At 37.9% G+C, this 24,623-nt stretch overlaps 1 protein-coding gene across 4 annotated transcripts in view; it reads right to left on the bottom strand.

The window, feature by feature from the left end:
* The window catches only part of LOC130930090 (transcription factor E2-alpha-like), a 40,104-nt gene that overhangs the window by 9,569 nt on the left and 5,912 nt on the right, over positions 1 to 24,623 (bottom strand). For all 4 annotated transcript variants that reach the window (XM_057857811.1, XM_057857809.1, XM_057857810.1 and 1 more), the window contains exons 2-15: positions 21,958 to 22,053; positions 19,907 to 19,982; positions 10,627 to 10,700; positions 9,674 to 9,749; positions 9,038 to 9,078; positions 8,749 to 8,884; positions 4,240 to 4,289; positions 2,383 to 2,476; positions 1,860 to 1,996; positions 1,605 to 1,737; positions 1,180 to 1,238; positions 1,002 to 1,080; positions 338 to 414; positions 53 to 226 (exon numbers count right to left, since the gene is read on the bottom strand). In XM_057857811.1, the coding sequence (XP_057713794.1) occupies positions 53 to 226; positions 338 to 414; positions 1,002 to 1,080; positions 1,180 to 1,238; positions 1,605 to 1,737; positions 1,860 to 1,996; positions 2,383 to 2,476; positions 4,240 to 4,289; positions 8,749 to 8,884; positions 9,038 to 9,078; positions 9,674 to 9,749; positions 10,627 to 10,700; positions 19,907 to 19,982; positions 21,958 to 22,011 (1,260 nt within the window). In that variant the 5' untranslated portion in view covers positions 22,012 to 22,053. The remainder of the gene's footprint in view (positions 1 to 52; positions 227 to 337; positions 415 to 1,001; positions 1,081 to 1,179; positions 1,239 to 1,604; positions 1,738 to 1,859; positions 1,997 to 2,382; positions 2,477 to 4,239; positions 4,290 to 8,748; positions 8,885 to 9,037; positions 9,079 to 9,673; positions 9,750 to 10,626; positions 10,701 to 19,906; positions 19,983 to 21,957; positions 22,054 to 24,623) is intronic.

Here is a 24,623-nt window from a genome sequence, read left to right on the forward strand (position 1 = left end):
TATAGGTATAAAGGGCAAATATTGTTTTTGAGGCGTTACTGATTAATCTCACCAATCCTGGCAAGCGGTTGGTGAGGCTGAGTGTTGCACTGCTAAATGCTGAAGATAAACCCAAGCCAGATGCCAGCAGACTTTGCATTTCAGCCAGTCCTGGTCCTCCTTGTCCACTAGCATGTCGCTGAAGAACATGAATAGCTTCATCTAGGCGGTCCTCCAGTTTACTTGACTGCAAATATGAGAGGAGATGATGACAAAATGCGATGATATCAACCTGTATGCCTGAAATAAGCCTTAGCTTTAAGTGGCACAAAGAAAGACTTCATTTTGAAGGGCTCACCATCCCCTGAATTCCACCATGAAAGTTAGGTGAAGGTGTGGCCTGTCCAGATGACCTTGTCCACTGGGAGGCAGATCCTGTAGATAAATCATAACTGTTTCAACATGTAAAAATGCTTGGTTTTCTCCATCAAGCAAGTCAAGAATGGATATACTAGAATACAGCCATTTTGTAATACTATGTTTAAGTATTGTTCATAAATGTAACACATAATAGTCATAATTTCAATATTCCTGTCAAATTAACATTTAATTTTTTTTCCAAAAACATGATTGGCCACTGGTGGACTTCTCTACCACCAAGCTTTGCAAGTTTTCTGCGGGAAACTGTTTAACTGTTTTATATTGACATTTCTTTAATCTAGTGCCACTCACAGTGTGTGATAATGAAGGGAAATGGCTCCTCCCTCTTTGTATTTTTACTATACTTTTGCTTCCTCTCTCTTATGTTATATTTAGACAGTGAGTGTGTCTCAGCGACTACTCGAAGGTTAAGTTCTTATGTTTTTGGAGAGAAGAGTGCTTCTGCCTGCGCTATTACTTGAAAATTCCTGTGAATTACATTTTAAACGGTAGACCTTGCTATCACGAGGCCACAACTCTCATGATGAATGCAGTCATTTCCTTAAAGTAGTTGAGACTATTGAGTATCGAGTTTCACTGACCTGAGGTGGCCTGAGGAGAGCCAGAAGGGGTGGATGGGGATGATGAATAGCCGTTACTGTTTGGGTCTGAAGGATAAATCTGTGGACAGATATGTCTGCTATCAGTATGATGAAAAGCAACCAAAAAGGACCGATGCAAGAAAGCTTTCATATCGGCTTGCATCTTTGAAAAACTTACAGAAGCCAGTGCTTTCCCAATCTCATCACCAGAACTTCCAGGTACTGCTCCCCGATTGGCTTAATAGAGGAGGAAAAGTTGATCTGATTAACTCACTGGCTGACATGGACAGTGAACCCGAGTTGCTCTAAAAATGACTGGGAAGCCTTGGCAGCAAATGATCGCTGCCATCCCTTCCAATCAAAATGGATTGGACATCTAACACTATCAATGGCACTTCAAATTGAGTGTTCAAGGTCAGCTATCCTATTTCAAATGGATTTCATGTTTATCACTGTCAATAGCAGCCCGTGGTCAAATGATTTGGGACACATTCTCATCCCACTGAATGTTGTGGGTGTGTCAAAACTTTTGACTTTGGTGTATAAGATTATGTCGTCAAGAATAGCTATGGCTTATGAGTTTACCAATAACAGTATCAGTACCAGGAATAGGTGGTGTGTGACTCGGGACTCCGTAGCTGTTCGAGCCGGAGTGGAAGCCAGCAGGGTGGGTCCCATTCACCTCACTACCATGGAGGGGGTAGTTTTGGGGTGATAGGGGCAGTGGTTGCCGTTTCTGGAAAACAAAAGAGGTTTAAATGATTTCAACAGACCACACAAAGAAAATCCCTAAAATTCAGAAAAGGGTTCAAACAAAGTGACATTTTTAAAAAGACTAAATACACTGGGAAGGCTCACCAGTCTGTCTTGGGGGTTGATGGCAGTGAAGGGACCATGCTGGCTCAGATGGGTGGAGTTACCCAGCATGGAAGGATAACCAGGTTGAACCATCGACCCAGTAGAACCCCATGAATCGGAAGGCGGGTGGAGGCCTTCTGTTAGGGGGCATCCAGAGTGAGCGGGGGCCAGAAGAGGAGTGCGGAATAACCAGTCACAGGAGATAAAAAAAAAGACAACAAAAAAAAAAAAAAACACATAGAAGACATGTCACATTAGAATGATGTCTCCATCCGACCGTGATACACATGGCAAAGCGAGCACCTTGAGTCAGACCGTGGAATGGTAACTTAATGTTTTATTATTTAGCATTTTCGCTACTACAACTAAGTCATGTAATTTAGAAGCAAAACAAAGTTAACCTGTATAATGAAATAAAGAAATGACTAATTGTAAGTTGATAGACCACTTATTTTTATCCCCACCCTGTCTTAAACAGAACCAGCATGTACGGATTCTTGTGCCAACTCTAGATTGAACTAACCTTGCATGTAGAATGGAGGAGTGTAGATACTTCCTGCTTTGGAAGCTGAGTAGCCAGCATTGTCCCTGTTAAAATCCTCACCAGAGGCACATACCTAAAAACAAACAACAAATTCAGGAAAGAGCATAGAGCAGACAACTTAAACCCTTTGTAGGGCAATCATTTACTGTAACTCATTAGCTGCCAATGACGGCGCTAGACGTCTTATCCATCTTGACTGGGCGGGCTAGCAGCAATCATTCGCTACATTTTATCGTTGTCGATGATAGGCAATGAGTTAAGTTCTACGAAAAATATCTTTAATCTAGTGTTATTTGGGGTCATAACCAGAATATATTTCAGTTTTTATTCCTTTATTATAGACATATTTTAAATTATTTATATTATTTATAATGTGGACATCACTTTTTTCGTCATTTGGGCCACACTTGTATACCAAATGTTATGACTGTAGTCTACATGAGCTAAAATGTGACATCCAAGTATGTGGACACCAGGCCTTTCTGGTGTTTTTTAAGCACTAAAAATAGTAACTTCTTACATAAAAGGTAAAAAAAAAAAAAAGACCTGTAAAATGTTGAATAAAAGTACGGTAATGTAATATTCATTCATTTTCCAGGCCACTTATCCTAACGAGGGTCAGCTAACTATGAGCAGTAGGTGGGGTACACTATGAATCGGGTGGTAATGTAATATAAAACAAATAAATTGCAAAGTATTTTTATTCCTTACCCCTATTCATGCTGCCAGCCTTCAAATAGAAAGTAATAACTATACAGTCTCTTTCTCATGGAATAATCTATTGATTACTGTTTACTAGGTTTCCTTTATTGGCAAAAAAAAAAAAAAAAAAAAAAAAAAAAAAAAAAAAGAAAAAAAATCCTGTAATCGATTCAGCACCCAAGCCTTGTATCATGTCATGATAAAAATTGTCTACATAACATTAAAGAGAGGTATAAAGTTATTTTCTTTACAGCAGCATTAAAAAGCTTTGGCATGCCCAGGTTGCATAAACTTTTACATGCCACTTTGATGCAAAACACTTGATATAACTACTTGATTACAACTCCACAGACTAGACGTCTATAACTGTCAATGGCATCCTTCTCATTAAAACGACTGCTGAAACAAGTCAAACTCAACTCTAACCGGACTAGAGTTTTCTTTGGTAATTTGATGAAGTAGGAAGAAGAAGGAGAGAAAAGGGAGGGTTAGTGGAGAAGAAGGAAGGAGAGATGCACTCCTAATTACTGAACCATCTGTCGAATCCTGGATGGCAGCCAACTCCACTGGCAGCTGGGATGGAGGGGTGGGGGAGGGAAAGAGAGAGAGAGACAGAGAGAAAGACAGACAGAGAGAGAGAGAGAGAGAGAAAGGGAAGAGCTGTTGTTCGCGGGGGCGCGCGGGTGAGTGGGAGGGGCTGTGAGGTTTGAGGTGATGGGGGGGTTGGCGAGGAAAGAACGGAAAAGGGGAGGAAATCGGCCGATCACAGAGCAAGGCTGGGGGGGGGGGGGGGGAGATGAGTATGAGTTTCCCTAAGTGATCGACGCAAATGTGCTTGGCAGAGGGTGGAAATGTGGTCACAAAGTAGAAGGGCCCAAAAGTATGACACACTATAAATACACTACGAATGAGTGACTGGCTCAATGAGTGGCTTTTCCTCCTCTTTTCCTTCTTTTAAATGACTGGTGCAGATACACAGCTGTGCAAGCTGAATATACTGTATCACGGCAGTTGGACAATCTTGCAAGCCACAGAGAGGCCAAAGATGCCAAATGGAACATGAAAAGAGACGGGATCTAAGAACGCTGATTCCCGCAAACTGACGAAGCTACAATTCTGAATGTTAGCACTTACCGAGGAGGGCAGGCCATGGGGCACCTTCCGGATCTTTTTTGGCTGGGTTTCTGGAGAGAAAAAGAAAACCAGAGAGGCACATTGGCTCAATAAAGCAAGGAAATACAGACTATTCAGTGACATACTGTCGATACTTTCATTCTGCAAGCCTTACTTTATATGCAAATCCCTTTTGACATCCGACTACTGATTGAGGAGCAAACCATTTCCCGATAAGTATCGCCACGTTAATTTTTTTTTTTAAAACTCATTACGATCCAAATTTGTACAACAAGGCAAGTTAGCTGTTAGTTACATAAATCACTATTGTCTTAAGCCTCTTTCAGATACAGTGGTACCTCGAAATACAATCGCATTGACATTTGATCCTTTCGACATCCGACGTAAAATTTGACTCATCATTTGTCTCGGCGTATGACGAAATGCTCGAAATATGACGCTTTACAACAGCGTCGTCGCAATTTCATTGCTTTCCCGCAAAACAGTAACACGGCGGATTTTCTAGTGAGAGAAATCAACGTGACAAAGTTAGTGCAGGTGGTGAAAAAATGAGAAAGGTGACGCTTACCATTGAAATTAAGATGGAAGTGATTGAAAAATATGAGCGTGGTGTGCGCTTCCGTGAACTGGCTCAGCAATACGTCTGAAATATGTCTACAATCCCGACGGTCCTCCTCCTACCTCAGTTCGCCAGTCTTTAGAAGTTAAAGTGACAGTTAATCTTAATGTAACATCGGCAAGGAGGTCGCCAGCTTTGTCAATCATCAGGTTTTTAAACAGATCTACGGATAGAAAGACTTGTAGTTCTTAAAAGATAAACGTTATTATAAGTTGAAATAATTTGATATCGAAAAACGTCTTGAGGTTTTCGTTTTTATACAAATTGTAAAATGTGTTTAACTAGTAAGTCACCATTGTTGTTGACGTCGCCGGGTGGTGACGTCACATGGTTACGCTGGCAGGCTTCCAGAGTATGACTCTTGCGACATAAACATGTCATCTGTTCAACCCTTTCAATTTGAACCGAAGATGAACATTAATGAGCATGACAGCACTGTCGATATTTCACAAAAGGAGCAGCAAAAGCAAAATGAGCAGGAAAGACGAGATGAGAAGAGACGAGAGTAGGAAAAAAGACTGTTCGGCCAAAATGTGCTGCTCTGACGAAATGTCCTACAAGAAGCAAATTTGACATCCAAAGTACTACCGTGCACTTTCAACTTTTGTTTAGATGCATAAAGACAGAACATAATAAAGATGCCTTAAGAAAATACTTAACTGTAGTAATAAAAGATAAGGGTGGTTTAAAAATGCTGCGTGACTAATGCGGTCAACAGATCAACAATCTGCTTTAAACTACCAAAAGATAATACAATGCTTAAAAGTATGAGAGGGAAACACATGCAAAAAGTATTTTGAGGAAATGAAAAGGTAATAAAAGACTCAATAAAAACACATATAGTAAGTACTCGCCGCTTTTAACCGATGAGGGCATGTGTTGGACATTTCACCGCATAAAAGAAACTGCAGTAATCTGGTAGTATTTGTCAAGCGACAGTGACAATCTACGTCATCACCCCAAGCATCCATTGCACACTTAAAACATGGCGCCCTCCGTAGGTCAAAACATGTACTAAATATTATAGATTTTTAAATCAGTGGCAATATTTCATGTGTTTCTAATTAGAGGCGTGCGAAATTTCCGATTTTTAGATTATTCGCGATTCGGCCGTGGAAGATTCGAGAACGATTCACAAATATCCAAATTCCAATTATTGAATTATACCAGGTAAAGCGGAAGTAGAACACAGTCAGCACGGTCTTTGGGACGCAATGAGGAACGGCCCGAGAGTAAATATCATGTTCAACTCATGCCGCAAGATAAAAAAACAATCATACCTAACTGCGGCCGACAGCCACTACAAACAACGCCCAGTTGCTAGTTGCTACAAACATATGGCTCCAGTAGATATTATATGTATGTAGAACTAGATGCAAAGTGACAGACAACGTCGGTGTTAAAACATGTATTATTGAACAGAGATGCGAAATGACAGACTTTCCGGCGTAAGTAAACAGCTGCCATCTTTAAGCAGTAGACCTCTCTAGAAGGCTCTGTTGTAGCGAACCTAATTAACTTTTTATCTAAAATACTCCTAAATCGGCAGAATCTTGTCTTGAATCTATCTTTAAATGATGAAATAGTTTTAAAACTTTGACAAAAGTAGACAGAAGGGAAATTATGGAATAACGGGAGTAATTTTAACAACTGTAACAGTTGATTCACAACATTAAATTAATTGAATGTTGTTTAAAGCTGCTGAGACAGAATGGGGACTGGAGTTTTTTATTTACTGTTATTTTTGTATATTTGTTTACTGTTATATGTTAACTTGATACTGAAATAGTAGTTTGGTTTAGCCTGAGAGGATTTTTGAACAATTTTGGAACTAATGTACAAAACATTAAAAAATATATATATATATATTAAAAAAAAAAAAAAATTTAATGGAGGGAGGTGCATCAATAATCGTTTTATAATCGAATCGGAGCCTCTGAATCGTAATTGTAATCGAATCGTTAGGTGCCCAAAGATTCCCAGCTCTATTTCTAATAACATATTTTAGTAAAAGAGAACAATTGTGGTTTATTAGAGCCTACAAGTCTTTAAGTCTAAGGTTCCCTTTAACAATTTATTTCAAAACGTGTACAACACAACTCAGCTACTGTCCGCTGTAGCCGACGCCAACAACAACAGAACATGAAAAGAGAAAGTAAAATCTTCCCACTTTTCCGCACCTCTCTCATACTATCTCCTTCAGTCACACGGTGCTTCCAGGAACAGCATGCAAAACACAACCGCCACATTCGAACCCAATTCATTACATTATCATTATTATTAATATTATATTATTTCTATTTGTATTTATAAATTATTTGATTTGCTATGTGTAATTACTATTTGTAATTGAAGGAGCAATACTTATGAAGAATTTAGCGTAGGTTTTTGGGCTGTGGAACGAATTAATTGGATTATAATAATGTATTCCTTTGGGAAAATCCCGCTCGACATATGACCATTATAATTTACAAACAATGTCCTGGAACGAATTAAATTCGTATGTAGAGATACAACTGTATTATATACTGCAACATTACCAGGTGATGTGACCCGCAATCTACACATATCATGGCTTTCAGACATAGGGAAATCTAGTGGTACTACCTGGCTAGGCCAAATTCAGACATAGGGAAATGTGACGTATTTACCCTGCCCGACAGCTTTCACATGCAATGAGCGATTTGGGCTTAATGTCATGTCTGTTTACTTTTATTTTTAAATTCAAATATTAATAAAAATACAAAGAAAACACACTATGAACATTTATACTGCCTTTCCTCAGCCACAGAGTCGTGTCATCCCATTCAAAAGTTAACACTCTTCCTAAGCCCTTAGATTGGCAATCAGTTGTCAGATCAAGTTTTTAAAAAAGTTAATAAGCAGATATTTGTGTACTGCTTGTCAAATGTTGTTGAAGAAAAACGAGTAAATGTACCGCACTAATGTGATAACTACGTCATCAGCCTCTGCGCTGTGACGTGGAACATAAACTGCTGCATTCAGACATAATGCTACCCGGGAAAGTTACGGATATTCGACTTAGTTGCAAGGCGGTAAATTTCAGGCTAATGTCCAAATCAATTAACCCGGGGGCCGGGTAATTGCTTTCAGACATGAGCGCAACCCGGGTAAATACCAGAACATTACCATACTACACTGAAAGGGGCTTTAGATCAAACCCGCAGCCTGGTGGCCGTATTCAGCGTACCACGTGACTTTTGTGTGTCAATCATGTGCAGAATTTCTGTAGTACTCAATGAAATTAGACAATATTTAGCCACCCTCCCCCTTTAATTTTTTTTTTTTTTTAAATATAATATAGTTTTAAAAATCTAATACATAAAAATAAAATGTGCAGTTTCTTCATTTTTTTCTTTTTTAATTAGAATACAGAAAATAAAAACCGCAATATTTACTATTGTACCCTTTTATGTTTTTATCAAAATGTTTTTTATCAAAGCATGAAAAGACCATCTTTGGTCAACAATGTCTCACAACAATTAATGGACGATCAAAATAGGTGTTGATTTACTTGATCACCCATTTTTGTCAATTAGTCAATTAATTGTGTGAGCCCTAAGTGATATAAAAATATAATTTGACCTTATGAGAAGTAAGTAATGTGTGGTACTTTTAAAACAACTAAAGGAGAAGTTATATTAAACAAAGACTATTGAGAGGCCAATACTGAAACTTTCTGATGTAATTTCACTGCAATATGAAGAATTGAATTTGAAATGTTCTTTTTACTCATTTTCTGCCATTGATGTCACTAGACGTCTAATTTATTTTGATTGAGAGGGGCTAGAAGCGCTGCCAGCCCCTCCCAGTCCAAATGAATTGGACGTCCATCAACGTCAATGGGAATGAATTAATTAAAAACTTACCAATGGGGTCTTGTGCAGGCCGTCTGCGAGGATTGTTGCCCTCATAGGAAGAATAAAACTGGGAGCTGGGCTTCAAGCCAGAGGGAGACAGGGAATCGGGACTGGGCATGGCTATTTCACTGGGCAGAAAGCCCGGCTACAAAAAAACAAAAAACAAAAAAAAAAACCAACAAAAAAAAAAACAACAACTTTATATTAGATAGAAAAATTGTTGAGGAATTTCTCAAAGTAGGAAAAAGAGAAGAGGTACTTGTACAGCTTTCTGCATTTGTCACTCTAACTGATTTACCTGTGATGCAAATGATGAGTAAGGGCCTCTCTCAGTCTTCCCTGTTGGAACACAAGATGAAATTTGTCCATAATTGTAAAAATTAGACATTAATGTCAACATTAAATCCTCGTATGGCGTTTGAATGCCTCGCATTTGCTGAGTGGATTGTGTATGATGTGCGGTATTTATGACTGCGGAGAGCAAAACAACAACAAATTGAGCCATTATAAATGGTTCAGGGCAATTGTGCATGTCTGTCCTCCCCTCCCCTGACAGTTAAACAGCGGAGAGCAATAGGCCAACGTAATCCCAAGGGACAGCCTTGTTTGTGCATGGATGCCCTTTATAACCCCGACACCCCATTTGGCCCTGCATGCACGCCCACTTTCATATTGAACACACAGAATAGAACATACAGATCCTTCACATCCTCCCTGATTATCCTTCTGTGATCGTCCATCACCACCTGAGCATGGACATGCTTTGCCCTTAAGTGCTACATGTATGTATGTGAACAACAGACGGACACAGACGCATGTATGTTGCAGTGGCTGTGTCTAACGTGAGGAGAAAGTGTCCAGATATTTGGGGAGGTGAAGACAGCTGTTGTGTAGGTTCTTCTTCAGCTGCTGCATTTAATTTAAAACCACTTACCAGCAATTCCTGTGCCAAACACTGTGCCAGGTAAAATGCCAGCTTGCTCACTGTAAATGCCTTCTTCGCCAAAACACTGAAACAGACGACAGGAAAAAATTAGGTATAGGAAAAAAAAAATAATAATAATAATAATGATAAATAAATAAATAAAATAAAATAAAAAACAATTTGATGGCAGCAGACTACCACAACAGATCTGATATTTTTCACCCTATTGATCAGTTGAAAATTCCAGTGTTTCAGTTCCAGTTTTACTTTTCTTTTTTAAAAAAAGAGTTAAGTGCAGCAATTAATCCTTGATCAAATTAATAATTATTTTGATAATTGTATGTATAAATTTTCCAAATCCTTAATGTTTCTGGCAGTCAACAGACATTTCTGTAGTTCTTCATTAGAGCAGACATGCTATCTCAATGTTTAAATAAAGTAAAATACGTCTGCTTTTAGGTTGTAAAATAATTATCAAAATCTTAACCTCTTTTCACAGGTTATGGACCAAAAAGGCAACTAATAATAATTAAAAAATCATATCATATAAAAAAAAATCATCAGCAAATAATTATTAAAATAAGTAGTGGTTACAGACCTCCCCAAAAGTATATACAGTAGGTGATTATCATCTGTGCTGCAATAGATTCTCTCCATTTTGGTGGGTATAACTTCAGTCAAAAATCTAACAAAAAGCATAACTTTCAGAAAGGTCAAATGTTTCATGAAAATTAGGAACACATTTCAATGTCTTCTGGAATGTTTGTAATTTGATTTAATAGTTTTTGATGAACAGTTTAAACCTGAGCTCACAAATCTGTTGTTTAGTAAAAAATAAAAGTTTAAGATCAGCTGCCGCCTTGGCAGTAAAACACTCTTTGAACATCTCATCAGGAAACCTCAGCATTACAAACAGCTTGGCATCTAGTAAACCAAGATCAATGTGGTAAGTTTGCTCGTACCCTCCCCTGGTTGAAAGATGGACTGTTCTGCTCTCCTGACCCCCATGGACTGGACCCATTCCTCTCATCAACACCTGAAATTTAGAGAAATTACCATAGTTGTGAATCACAAGAATAACAAGAACAATCACTTTCAACTCAGGGTTTCCCCATACATATTAAAGGTTGTGGCGCAACGCCACACCAAAATAAAAGCTGCCACGCCTTGCAAATGAGATTTTTTTTTTGTGTGTGTTTCTTTTTTAAGGCCGTTTCAAACTAGCGGCAGCCTAGTGTGAATGGTTCAGCGGTAACCTATTCATTGTGTATTGTAATGTCCGTAACTATGTGAGGCCCCTTTAAGAGACGCGCAGACTGGGGAGCGGTAATGTAGGGGGAAGCGAGTAGGCGGAATGGGAGAACAGACGAGATAGCAAGAGACAGCGGTCACATGTCGCAGCAGCCCACTGTTATTTTGTTGTTGTTTTTCTTTATTATTGTTGCCACAATAGAGTGGGTAAGCCAATACCGACTCCTCTTCTTCTTTCCTCCTTTTTTTCGGCGAAAGTGAGAGGTGGATGGCTGTCTTGGACGGAAGGCCACGTTTGAATTAATTTGCGCCAAGATGTGGGGCCCCAAACAGAGCCTTGCTCTATTTTCAGAGTGCCGCCGCGCAAACGTCAACAACGCATCCAATAGCAGAGGGGCAGGCGTATCTATATCTGTGCTATCAGGCTGTTTCGGGGGACGGATATACGCAATCATGGCTGACAAAACCTTGATAAATGCGCTTTTTTTCAAATTTCGTGAGCTCTGGTACACTCGAAAAATGACTCTCATAGCTCTCCTTGCTAAGCTAAATGGTACCTCAATGTGCGTTTGTGTGGAAATGCAGTTCATGGACAACAAAAAAAACTATTCACCATGTACTGAAACTAGTAAATCTCTTTACATGGCTATTAAAATTTCCCCATACTCCTTGAAATTGGTCCGTTAACAGAAGGACTATTATTGTTGTGGTAATGTAGTACACATTTGGGCCAAATAAAAGGAAAAAGAAGAGCTACGAGATGTAAGTCGTACCATTGCTAAAAGAAAAATGTATTATTACGTAGGGTAATGTAGCTGAAATCAGCTACATATTTTACGTACATGTACCATAGCTGAGCGCTACGACATTAGTCTGGCAATTGAAATATTTCAAATAGATCTTTGTTATAGTTCTTCTTGGGGAAAAAAAATGTGGGGGAAAATTTCGCCGCGGCATGACATGGTGAGGCTTTCCGACTCCGATGCAGCCCACCACCACAGCTTAAGAAAATCCCAGGGAAAACCCTGCAACTGTAACAGAAATCAGTGACGAATAAGTTTGGAAGTGGTTTTGTCATATGGATGGGAGTTTGAACAATGTCAGAATCCCAGAACTATTCCCTATATTCGTATTTGCCCCACCCCACATCTTTACGTTTTCCTGGCAACTGCCATTAATAGTTCAACAACGGTCTAAATCTTATGTAAGTGACACATGTGATGCCCGAACAGAACACTCTGGCACTCAAAGATGAATTTCTTTCAAAAGACTGATTTAAAGGGTTGGTCCCTGCTCGTCCCATTTCCTTCAATCTTTTCTTGAACTACAACATGGAATCTCTTGGGGAAAGCTCAAGCTTAATTGCAGTCTCATTTGCATAATTGTGCATATTAATGAAGTCTAAGCCTATGAATATTCATATTTTGGTTTTGTTGTCTAATTAAAAAGCGGAGCAGGATGAGGATGCGGGTGTGGAGGTGGTCTCGAATCATGACAGGATCAGCAGTATAACAGAATGATGGGTCCACAGTGCTGAGGGCTGCTGTGACAAGAGTGATCTATAATCACGTATACACACACACACACACACACACAAACAACACGAGAGGAATAAATGAGGGAGTAGAACGTGTCTTTTCTATAGCCGACTCTGACTTGGGTCGACATTTGCGAGGAAGTGTGTGGTTCGGTTGTGACCTAATGATGGCCAAGCTAGAGACAAGAGGTTAGATAGATTTCCTTATGTCGGTGATAAGATGGCATATAGACATGGGGAACTATAAAGAAGTAATAAGCTAAATATAACACAAGCTTTGTCCGCATAGACCAGTGCTTTATGAGCCTGGCAGACGTCCAGGCATTTCTTGCCCCCTAGCCAGGCTAAAACAGTGTTACGAAAAAAAAAAAAGAATAAAGAGTACACATACTATAACCACGTCTGGTCATTAGTTTGAGATCTTATGATCAATGTGAAAAAACCTGCCCAAGCTCTCTGTCATAGCTCTGAATTTCATTTTATTTTTGTTTGTTCGTTAAAATTCATAACATATAGTAGTCTTTTTTAAAATAAAAAAAAAAAAAAAAGAAAAGAAAAAAGAAAATCCCCCCAAAACATGGTCTTTTCTATCAATGCAGTTTTCTAGAGGAAACCCGATACCCACACTATATTCAAGTTTGGAGAAATACGTATTTCAGGAAACAATGCAAATCATATACTGCAGTCTGTTACCAACAGGAACATGTACTGACAATATAACGTAATTTCCCGAATATAAGGCGCACCCGTGTATAATGCGCGCCCCAAATTTACTTGTAAAATCTAGGGAAAATTATTGTACCCGTTTATACTGCACACCCTAATTTTAGCACCAATAAATAAAAGAATACAAGAAAACAGAGCACGTGTACAGATACAGAAATGTCATTTTACTGACTGGTGAAACAACACAAGCATAGCACATTGGTAGTTCAAAACATTACCATAAACTGACAATATTTATGGTAATAATATGATTTGACAGCTTCTCCAACTTACCAGAATCTAGGAGAAAACAAAACAGATGTAACTTTTCTTTTAAAGGCCGCGGTGTAAATTGCTTGTTTCATCATGATGAATAAATGTTTCTTCCATGGATTGATACGGTAAAATGAAAGTGAGAACTTAAGTCGTAAATCCGTGAGTGCTCATCGCTGTCAACACGACAGTAACAATAGGAACTATTGTTATTTGGGTTTGAGTTTACCGAGGGACAGATATAGTTGAAGGAAACAGGAAGTCTGTGTGCTTACGTTTGTTATGGTCCGAGTTGCGGAGCTGCAATAAACGTTGACTCAAATGAGTTCAAGAAACTAAATTCTGTGCTTTATAAAGAGTGAAAAAAGCAGAATTTAATACAGACGAAATCATCCGGCCGATTAGAGTGAAGTATTACCGAAACAAAATGGTGACGTCACGTACCGTAATGGTCGGCAACGGGTCGCCGGATACGTTTCTTCAACACAACGTGGCCGTATCAATAAAATTAAAAAAATCGGTTTATATTATATATATATATATATATATATATATATATATATATAAATTTCTGTCTCCATCCATGTACCCGTTTATAATGCGCACCATGACTTTACAAGTTGGTTTTGGGGAAAAAAAGTGTGCGTTATATTCGGGAATTTACGGTAGATGTGATATTACGGAATGTTGTTCACTCATTGGCTCCCAATGACAGTGAGACAAACCAGCTTTGCTTTAAAAGTGAGCTGTGTTTACATTGAGCATACAGTAACTACGTCAACGTAGTCACTTACAACTTTGAAACTAACGAAACACATCAATCAACAACCTCCTTCTAAAGGCTTTTTAAATAAATCACGTCATTGGCTGCCATTGACGGAGATAAGACCTCCAAATGGATTGAAGGTTGATCATCAATAGCACTGAATGAGTAAAAAACATGTGACGTGAGAGGCACAAATTACCATATTTTTCGGACTATAAGTCGCAGTTTTTTTTTCATAGTTTGGCTGGGGGTGTGACTTATACTCTGGAGCGACTTATGTATCAAATTATTAACACATTATTATATGATTTCACATGATATTTTTGTGTTTTGGAGTGACACTCATGGTTTGGTGCACTTGTTAGCGTGTTCTTTACGCTATAGTTATGTGAACAACTCTTAATAGCTTTGTTACGTTAATATACCGGCCACAATCGCATTTCGTTTCATTTAGTTGTTCATGCATCATGTAACATTATCATACTGTACACTTATTCAGCATGTGTTCTCTATCGAATTCTTATTTTAAATTGCCTTTCGAGATAGATAGATAGATAGATAGATAGATAGATAGATAGATAGATAGATAGATAGATAGATAGATAGATAGATAGATAGATAGATAGATAGATAGATAGATAGATAGATAGATAGATAGATAGATAGATAGATAGATAGATAGATAGATAGATAGATAGATAGTAGGGCTGGGCGATATGGCCTTAAGTACGTATCACGATAAATTGAGCAGATTTACCTCGATAACGATAAATGACGATAAATTCGCCCAAGCAAACTGTTATATAATTTGAAAATTTGAATCAATGCATGGAATACAAATTAACAGTTTCTCGTTAAATTTATTTACCAGCTTTCAATTTAACAATTGCACATGCAGTCTAAACATTAAGTATTAAAAAAAATCTTGGAAAACAATAAGAATTCTTGTGTGAACATTTATAACAGCTTGTATGACTTGAAAGATATCATCACTTGAATTTCATTAAATTCATTCCGCATTGTTATACACTAGATAGTGGCATACGTTTAGATATTTAGAATATATACAAATACGACACATCCACCCGCCCCCCAGAAATTATACTCTATTAAAAAATGTTTCACAAACCTTTCTTTTTCTTTTATTCGGCTCAATTATTTACATCTTATGATTTTGGAAATCCTTACAGTATTCAATAAATAATATTCCTGTTCCCAAGCACTGTGCTTACTGTACTGTAATTTTTACAAAAAATAAACAATACATAGTTACTCCCCGTCATCTAGGACGAGCCACTTACAAGACTAGCACTGTCGTGTATTACAAATACTGCTTTGAACACATCTTCACAGACAAAAGCAATGACACAGGCTTAAAGAGGTCAACTTTAATTGTGTAAATCACACTTAATGACGACACGATCTCCTGGTTGAAATAGACGACATCCACTTAATTCTATTGAAGATACAGTATGTAATGCTGAGGCAATTTGTCAATTTTACTTTTATAAAGAAACGTGCACTGTTTATCCAGTAGATGGGGCTCTTGCAGTGTGTCAAACAGTGATTCAATTTAGGGCAATTGTCATAAAACAGGTTCATTGTTTCAGAAAGCCTCGGTTTTTCCATCCCTATCTGGAACCCGTCAAGAGTTTACTTAATGTCTGGTGAAAGTTTGGCGAAGCTAACTTAAGCCCGACTTCATCCCGTTTACTTGTAGCGTTAGCCGCTAGCGTTAGCCTACCGGGCTTCTGTTTGATTGGCTTCCTGAAAACCATGTGACTCCAAACGTAAGCACACTGTCTGCTTTCTTAAAGGGGAATGAACATAGCCGAACAACACAGAGTCAAAGCGGGATTAAAAGACTTGATTTTCTTCTTTTATTAAATTACCGAATTTACCGACATGTTCAAAATTACGTCGGTCATCGTGAAGAATTTCGGTAACGGTAAATTTTCGGTTTACCGCCCTGCTCTAATAGATGGATGGATGGATGGATGGATGGATGGATGGATGGATGGATGGATGGATGGATGGATGGATGGATGGATGGATGGATGGATGGATGGATAGATAGATAGATAGATAGATAGATAGATAGATAGATAGATAGATAGATAGATAGATAGATAGATAGATAGATAGATAGATAGATAGATAGATAGATAGATAGATAGATAGATAGATAGATAGATAGATAGATAGGTGCAACTTATATGTTTTTTTTCCTCTTCATTTTTGGGCTGGTGCATCTTATACTCAGGTGCGACTTATAGTCTGAAAAATACAGTACCTAATGCAGTGATTCTCAAAACGTAGCATACAAAATAATCATTGCCGTTGCGTTCAACAGGTTCTTCACGCTTGTAAGTTCCTATTGTCTGGGAGTCCTTCAGGGTAACCGAGTATGTTTGGATGATGTAAAACACTGCTTCACGTGGAGTCTTGAATTTGTAGTTCAAGTAAAAGGGAAGAGAAACAACAAAAACTGGCCGAACAACAGCGCATATTTTGAAAAAACATTTGAGTTATGTATCTCAAGCCACCACTGTATATACACCGGTATTTTCATTTGGATGCCAAGTCAGAAGACTGCGATATATGATGACTATCAAAGAAAACTTGGACAAAGGATGAGTAACATCCGACCATTTTTTACCCCGATGTACTACTCCTCCCAGCATACAATGACGCCCCTTCAGGCATGGCTAGTCTATAATTAAACAGGAAGATATACTGGAAACAGCCAGCCTGACTCATTGGCTTTAGGAGTCCAACTCCGCCATACATTGACCAGACTTGCAGACATGTTTTAGTCTTAACAGGAACATTGCCACGGGCACATATAATTCAGTGCGTCTACACACCTTCTTCCTTCCCCGCTGCCAAGTGAGTCACACAGACACAAAGCATGAAGTCATATCCATGTCAAACCTCAAGAGAGTTAAGGCTGTTAATGAAATACTGAACAATGTTCAGTAACACATGTGTTGTTGTTTTAACCTGTGAGTCACCAGAGACTTCTAAAACTGTCTATTGTGCCCCTACCCCCCAACATATTTACTGCATCTTGTTGGCTTGGTATATTTTTTTAATTCAGTACGGGCTGTGAACTGACAACACCTACCGGTAATCTAAATGTGAAGCATCTGATGACACAGATTTCAATTTTAAACTTAAAGATCATGTCACACTTCTGCATTTTGGTCACAAAAGGGTCTAAAAATACATGAAACACATAAAAAAAATGAATATGTACAGGAATCATTTAGAGCTGTCCCGACTAGTCGACGTCATCGATGACGTAAATCCGTCGACGAGCACAACATCCCGTCGACGGTTCATGAAGGGTTAAAAAAATATATGCGCGGAAAGTTCAGAATGTCGGATGCTCTGTATGCAAGCGGGGAAAGCGGCACAAAGCCAAAAAAGCGCACCAGAGTGTCCAAAACATTGACTTATTTCAAAGAAACAAAGGAGGGTACACTCTTCTGTCCTGTTTCTTCAATGCCAAGCTTGGCTGCACGTCAGCTGTGAATAAACACCTCAAGCGCGGTCACCCAGTTTGTAAATTTTTTAGTATTTTCATTTTTTGTACACCAGAGGGTGCTGTCGCCTTACTAAATAATAATGTTTCATTGACAATGGGCCTATAAGTGCTATTAGTATCATTCTTAATGCTAACTGAAAGGTTTATTTCATGTTATGGTTTATTTTATGGTATAGAAAATTATATAAGGTTAAAAGGTCATAAATATATACAGTATATACAGTGATTGCACTCAAGGGAGAGATTGTCAATGATAAGGTAATAAATTAAGGTAAAGGCAATTCATATAGGTAATTCATTGATATATAAATAAGGTTTAAAAGGAAAAAGGTGAAAAGTTTTCGTTAATTTCTAATTGTGTTGTTTTATTTGTGTGCACCGTAGCTCTTACGGTGTGATTACATCAAGGCTGGAATAAAAGTTGTAAACCATCAGTTTAAGAGACCACCTTTTCAATCGGGATGCTACACTAGTTAATTCTATCAGCATTTGAACTCATTGTTTATTTGTGATTTATTATTGTTATTTACGTGTTTATTTGTACTTTAATAAATAATTTAAGTGTTCAAATATGTTTTTTTGTGATTTGATAAGTGTCAACAAAAATTTCATTGCTAAATTAGTACACAAAAACAATTTAAAAAAAAAAAAAAAATTAGATTAGTCGACTAATCGTAAAAATAGTCGGCTGACTAATCGGGAGAAAATTAGTCGTTTGGGACAGCCCTAGAATCATTTTAACTGGGTGCTTGCTTGAATCAAAGAAGACAAGAAATTCACATGCTGGTTTACAGTTCCTAACCTAAATTACAGCCACAGAGTGGCTCCACACACCCTAAACCTCAACATGGTGACCATATGTAAGGAAAAGTGAAAGACGGTTTACAGTTACACATTCAAATCACACAGGATTTTGTAAATATTCTTCTCAAATGATTAAATAAAGATAACTGCATACCCCTATTGTTTGTCAAAGCATCTTTGCATCCATAACTATGGGCAGTTAATTTCTGCAAAGTTCGTCTCACCAGTAAATAAACACTAATTAGATAAATGTTATTTATCACTCCTACTGTTATTAATAACTTTAAAAGGTCAAAATTATTCCGTGGAAAATTCACCAGCTCCCTTCGGTTGTGTCAACAAGCAAAAAGCCTTATTAGCGCGGCCCCACCCATTTGAACAACCCAAAATTGCACAATTGCTGTGTAAAATTGATTAATGACACAACATTAAATAAATAAAAATGTTTCTCTGTGACAACACTGAACACTATTGGTCGACTACTTAACCGCCCAATGATTAATCAAAGCAAAGATGCTAACCGCTGGACATGTGTTACATTATGAATGTTGGATCATTCTCTTGTCATGGGACAAATGGATTGATGACTTCAAAATGCCTCAGTCTTGTATTTTGTGAATTTGTAGCGAGACTAAACAAGAGAGAGTGGGAGAGGAAATCCCCAGCTTTTTAGCCTGTACTTGCATGCTTCGTCTTTCATCTTGAATTTAATATCCTTTTTCATTTTGAACACAACTGAATATACAGGATTTAATCTGCTTTTGTCAAATTTTGACACTTTAAGTGTTGTTGTTCTTTATACAAATGGACATGATGTCAATGTTTCCCGTAAACAAGAAATAAAAACCCTAAAATTAGATGGCAAGAGAGCAGAATGGGGCAATGTTTTTCCCATAGTCAGCAGAGGTGATTAATTGGCCTGTTCCCATCAACTCCCGCCGCCTCAGCCTTTGTGTTGTTCTTGATTGAATGGCAACAGCTGACAAGGTGATGGAGAGGACAAATGCGAGGTTTGGATGAGGAAATGCAGCGGAGAGGATGCAAGATCTACATAATATAAAATAATGTGGCAACCTTGTGTGGGTTCGATCAAATGATGTACAATTTAAAAAGCTATAGACATGAAGTGAAGTGACCTGTGTTTTTGTTACAATGACTCCCCTGCAAAGTGGGGGGAAGCATGGTAGAATAAAAGGGAGATTGTTTACTATGTTACAAACCAAAAAGTAAATCTCCAGAACTGCTAGGAAAAAAGTGACTTCAAGTCTTCTGGCATATTTAAGTGTTTACTTCATTACAAGATTTTTTTGTTGATGTCAAAATGAAAAAAATAATCATGATTTGTTTTGGACTGACCTGAACCCCCAAACTGACTGCTGGCCAGTCTTACTGTTGGCCTATTCTTGCCATTTGAAACCGGGAGTTCGAACATCTGAAATGACAAGAATAAATATGTTAACACAATTTCAAAACGAATAAAGGTTTACACTGTGTAAAGTAAAATCTAGCCAAATAAACAGCATTTTGTAACCAACAGGTACACACAAATGAAGTCAGCAATGCTTAAAATCTGACTGATCAAACTGACAAATCCCTGACAATTTTTGACTAAAGGGGAAAAAGTCATGGCAAAAACAGCCAGAGACAACTTCTGTCTGACAGGTTCTTTTATTCTCTAAAATGGATGACAACACACAATTCCGGATTGATAAAATAAATGTTAAACGACTAAGCTTAATACATTTTTTAAGAAAGAAAGGAACAAATAAAAGCTGACCAGCCGGGACATGTCCTCAAGCGCTGAGGGTGCCTTCGAGAAGACTGTGCTGGCCTTCCAAATCATACACTTTATATTGTCATTGTACAAAGCGGCAGGCTAGTAGTGTCAGCCCCCTCATGAAAGAACAGTGGAAAAACACTAGTGGAGATAGTGTGGACATCAGGGAAAAACAAGTGAACAATAGCTTAGTGTATTTAGCCGTAACCTTGAGGAGTGAAAGACTTCCAGACTCCTTGTAAGAAAAACAGTCATTTTCCCAGGTGTCCACAGATTCAGAAAACCTAATAATTTAATAATAATTAGTGTTGCACCGATACCATTTTTTGGCCCTGATACTGATACCTGGCTGTGCAGTATCGGCCAATACCGATACCATACCGATAGCACTTTGTTATAAAGCAAATCCAGTAAAACTTTTTATTGCATACCTGGTAAGGGTATGCTTTGGCTCTCAAGGCCAAAATAGTGCTAAATTCATGAAATTAAAACATGTATAATCCTAGCCCAACGGTAAGAAAGTAAAAATACCAATGAATGAATAATGAATAAACTTTTTTAAACCCTGAGTTTTGGCTCTCAAAGGCCAAACAATGCAACTTTCATGAAATTATAAGTAATAATAATTGATCACATCATCCTGTCTCTCTATTAGCCTCCCTCTCTGTGCACCAGCAGCAACACACACTTAGCCTCTTAACTTAGCTTTCTTTGCTTATTTCTACAGCACTTTTGAATAGGCTTGCCACCCGTCGTTTGAAATAAGGAATCGTTCCGAATTGGGAATAAAATGTTGCGTTCCGTATTGAACCAATACGAAATACTGTATATATAAATAGATACATTTCTATGCATTTTAGGAGTTTTGGGGTGTCCCTTTTTTGTCGCCTGTACGGCTTTGGGCGCGAGGGGGGCGTCCCTTATTTCTATTTCTGAAAGGCGGCAACCCTACTTTTGAAACAAGTCTTAAATTACTGCAGCATTTCTTTCAGTAAAAGAGAATACAGGTAAAGTAGACAAAGTGAGCTGACCTTTCTATTGGTTGCAGTTGCTGCTTTTGCAGCCTCAAACTCTTTGTGTTTGTTCATGTTTCGTCCTCAAATGTTTTATCAGGTTTGAGGTATTGAAACTGGCCGATTTAACTCAGCTTTCTAAACTTTCAGGCTGCAAATCTCGCATGCAATTATTGTACTCGACGGAGATTATAAGGTGAAATATGTCCAGACCGCCGACATTTTTCTCTCGTAGTTTTTCCGGCATTGGTTAAGAGCGGGTATTGGCCCCCTCTCATTGGTCTGAAGCAGGCCAATAGCGATAGCTGCTTGGCATGCAAAGTGATCACGTGTCATCACGCAACAGAGAGTGTAGTGAGCGTCAGAAGAAAAAAAAAGGCTGCGGTCGAGTGTATAATACTGGACCGGTAAATGGTATCGGTACCCTCTTTGTTGGTACTTGCCCGTACCGATACTACCATTTCGGGCCGGATCCCCTCGCCGATACTGGTATCAGTGCATCTTTAAAAACAATGAATGAATATGTGTGCCTATATGAAATTAATAGCTATGTGGTTATGTGCATAAAAGGAAATATATGTGTTCACTATCAAACTAAAGTTTGAAAAAAGTCTTACCGCGCTGAAATCCAGCAAGTCGCTGAGCTCCTTGTCTGTCCCCACCGTCGTCATTCTCTGCTGCTGTTCGCTTGCCCTTTCAGTCTCAGCAAGCCACTGCAGTCAGAGGGGAAAGAAAACATCAGGAAAATATTGCACATTCGAACAATCAGAAATACTCACAATAGAGCTTCAACAAAATGTAGATTACAACAGCAACAGTGGATACAATATACCTGTATAAATGGTCTGACAATCTTTTAAGTGGCACTTAAGATGGGATTAGAGCTGAAACGAATACTCGAGCAACTCGAGTAACTCAAGTTTAAAAACTGATCCGAGTAATTTTATTCACCTCGAGGAATCGTTTAATTTTGCCAGCTCTAAGCATCACGTTTTGCCCGGACTACTTTTAATGCGGGACAACGGGCTGACGTCACGTGCGTAGAGGAAGAAGCAATTAAAAAAAAAAAATTTTTTAATTAAAAAAAACTTACCGCAGCCGACAGCCGCTACAAACTACGCCGACGTTGCTAAAAACTACGCCCGCATGATGCTAGTAGCAGGTAGTGTCCGATGCGTCTCATAGATATCGCATGCATTTAGGACTAGATGCGAAATGACAGACTCGGCCGTGCCTGGGCAGCGTTAATAAACAGCGGCCATCTTTAAGCAGTAGACTTTTCATCGCTAATAAATATAACATTACTGACACTTGCTCACGTAACGTGAGCCCTTCGGAGGGCTAGGTTTCCATTGATTATGATCACTGTCGATGCGTGGATAACGTCTCTTACATACAGGCTTTATTTAATCTGAAAAAACACAGCGCTTTAGAGTGATGAGGGTGTAAAATTAAAACATAATAAAGCTCACTGTCGGTTTTAGCTCAGTAGCCATTGCTGAATAAAACACCAAGTAGCACTGGTCCCTAATGTGCTCCAATACAGCAGGTATCATACATTTATTTTGAACACTGAAAAAACTCAATCCTATCAGAATTTAAGAGTTTAGACTAACTTAAAACTTAACTAGAACTTAAAAATAGCTTGACACAAATGGAAATTAAATTAAAACACGTGGGAAAATCACATAACTTTCACATGATGTGTGTTATCAAGCGTAGTTACATTTTTAGGTAAGAAATATGTTGTGTTTTTTGAATAAATCTAGAAGTTTTTTGATTGAAAGCAGGAATTTTTTTTTCTAGTCACATCTTAGATGCAATTGTTGGCTGTTTTCAACTATGTACATCGAAAATACCGACACTGATTGACTGAAAATGGTTCAATATTGGATTAAATGTCTTTTTTTCTCATGTATATTTATAATTGCTCTTTACCTATATAAAAAAAAATGTTTTATCCGATTACTCGATTAATCGATAGAATTTTCAGTCGATTACTCGATTACTAAAATATTCGATAGCTGCAGCCCTAGTTGGGATAGTTACAAAATAGTTGTAAAAAACAAATATTTGGTGGAATTGGTAGGAAAAAAGTGTTGTCCTGTAGGTAGGGTAGGTGATATAATAAAATGGTCAAATTTCACAGTGATGAGAAATATCGCAATGCTTTAAATTAGGCTGCTCAGGCGACGGTTGCTCTCTCAGAGTGCTCCTCTGGCTTAGTCATAAAACGCTGACCATGCAATGACATCAGTCAAAGATGTGCACCTCAGTGAGTGAGTCAACTAGGGAAATGTTATATATAAATCAATTAGCATTAGATTGAGAACAAACATTCAGGAGCTGTAAAAGTCAATGCATTTGAAATTTAGGGAACTATATATTACTATGTTATCAAGTAATTTAGCAACAAAAATGTTGGGAATAAAAAGGTAGGAAATTTCATTTTCTTCTCCTTTATTGAATGGATGATGCTGTCACTTTAATCACAATATCGGATTTACCTAATTTTAATATTTTAGATGTTGATGAGCTTTATGTTTGATTCACAAAAATATTTCCACATGAAGGTTACGATAATGAAAACATATAAAATTACATCACAATGTCATTGCAATTGTCATACTTCCTAGCGCCCAATAAAAGCTGGAAATGGAATTGGTTATATACAGTCAACACTCAACAAGTTGATTCAGTTTTCTTGTCATGGAGCTTCCAGCAGCCTCTGTGTTATCTTTCAAATCACGGCACAGTCCAGTATGTCATCAGAAGCAATTATTATTCAAGAAGCACACGCTTGCCTCCAACCATCTGATTATTGATCAGTAGTGGGAAATCTAACTAAAGTGTGGCTAGAACCTTGTCATTCTATTCCTACTTTATTTCACACGACAACCTATACAAAAATATTCAAGCAAAAGAAGATAAGAGAGCTCATCAAGTTGTGCTTGTGATACTGTATCCACAAAGGCATTATATTATTATTACATGGTATTAACCGGATAATTGGGTTAGCTGTATTTTTTTAATAGATTAAAGATTGTTTTTATTTCAGGTCAATGTTTTAGTACCTGATTGTTAATATACAGTTTGATGAATGATACATTTGATACATACATTATTCAGACTACATTTGTTTTTCTCATTATGTCTTTTTCTTGTAATACTGTGACTTTAATATCCAAACATACAACGTTTTTTCTTTAAAAACTCATTTGTCTTCATGTTGTTTTCTTAAAAAAATGTTGAAGACAACAGTACAGAAAAAACAAAACAAATA

The sequence above is a fragment of the Corythoichthys intestinalis genome, chromosome 14 (genome assembly GCF_030265065.1).
Source record: "Corythoichthys intestinalis isolate RoL2023-P3 chromosome 14, ASM3026506v1, whole genome shotgun sequence".
NCBI lineage: Eukaryota > Metazoa > Chordata > Actinopteri > Syngnathiformes > Syngnathidae > Corythoichthys > Corythoichthys intestinalis.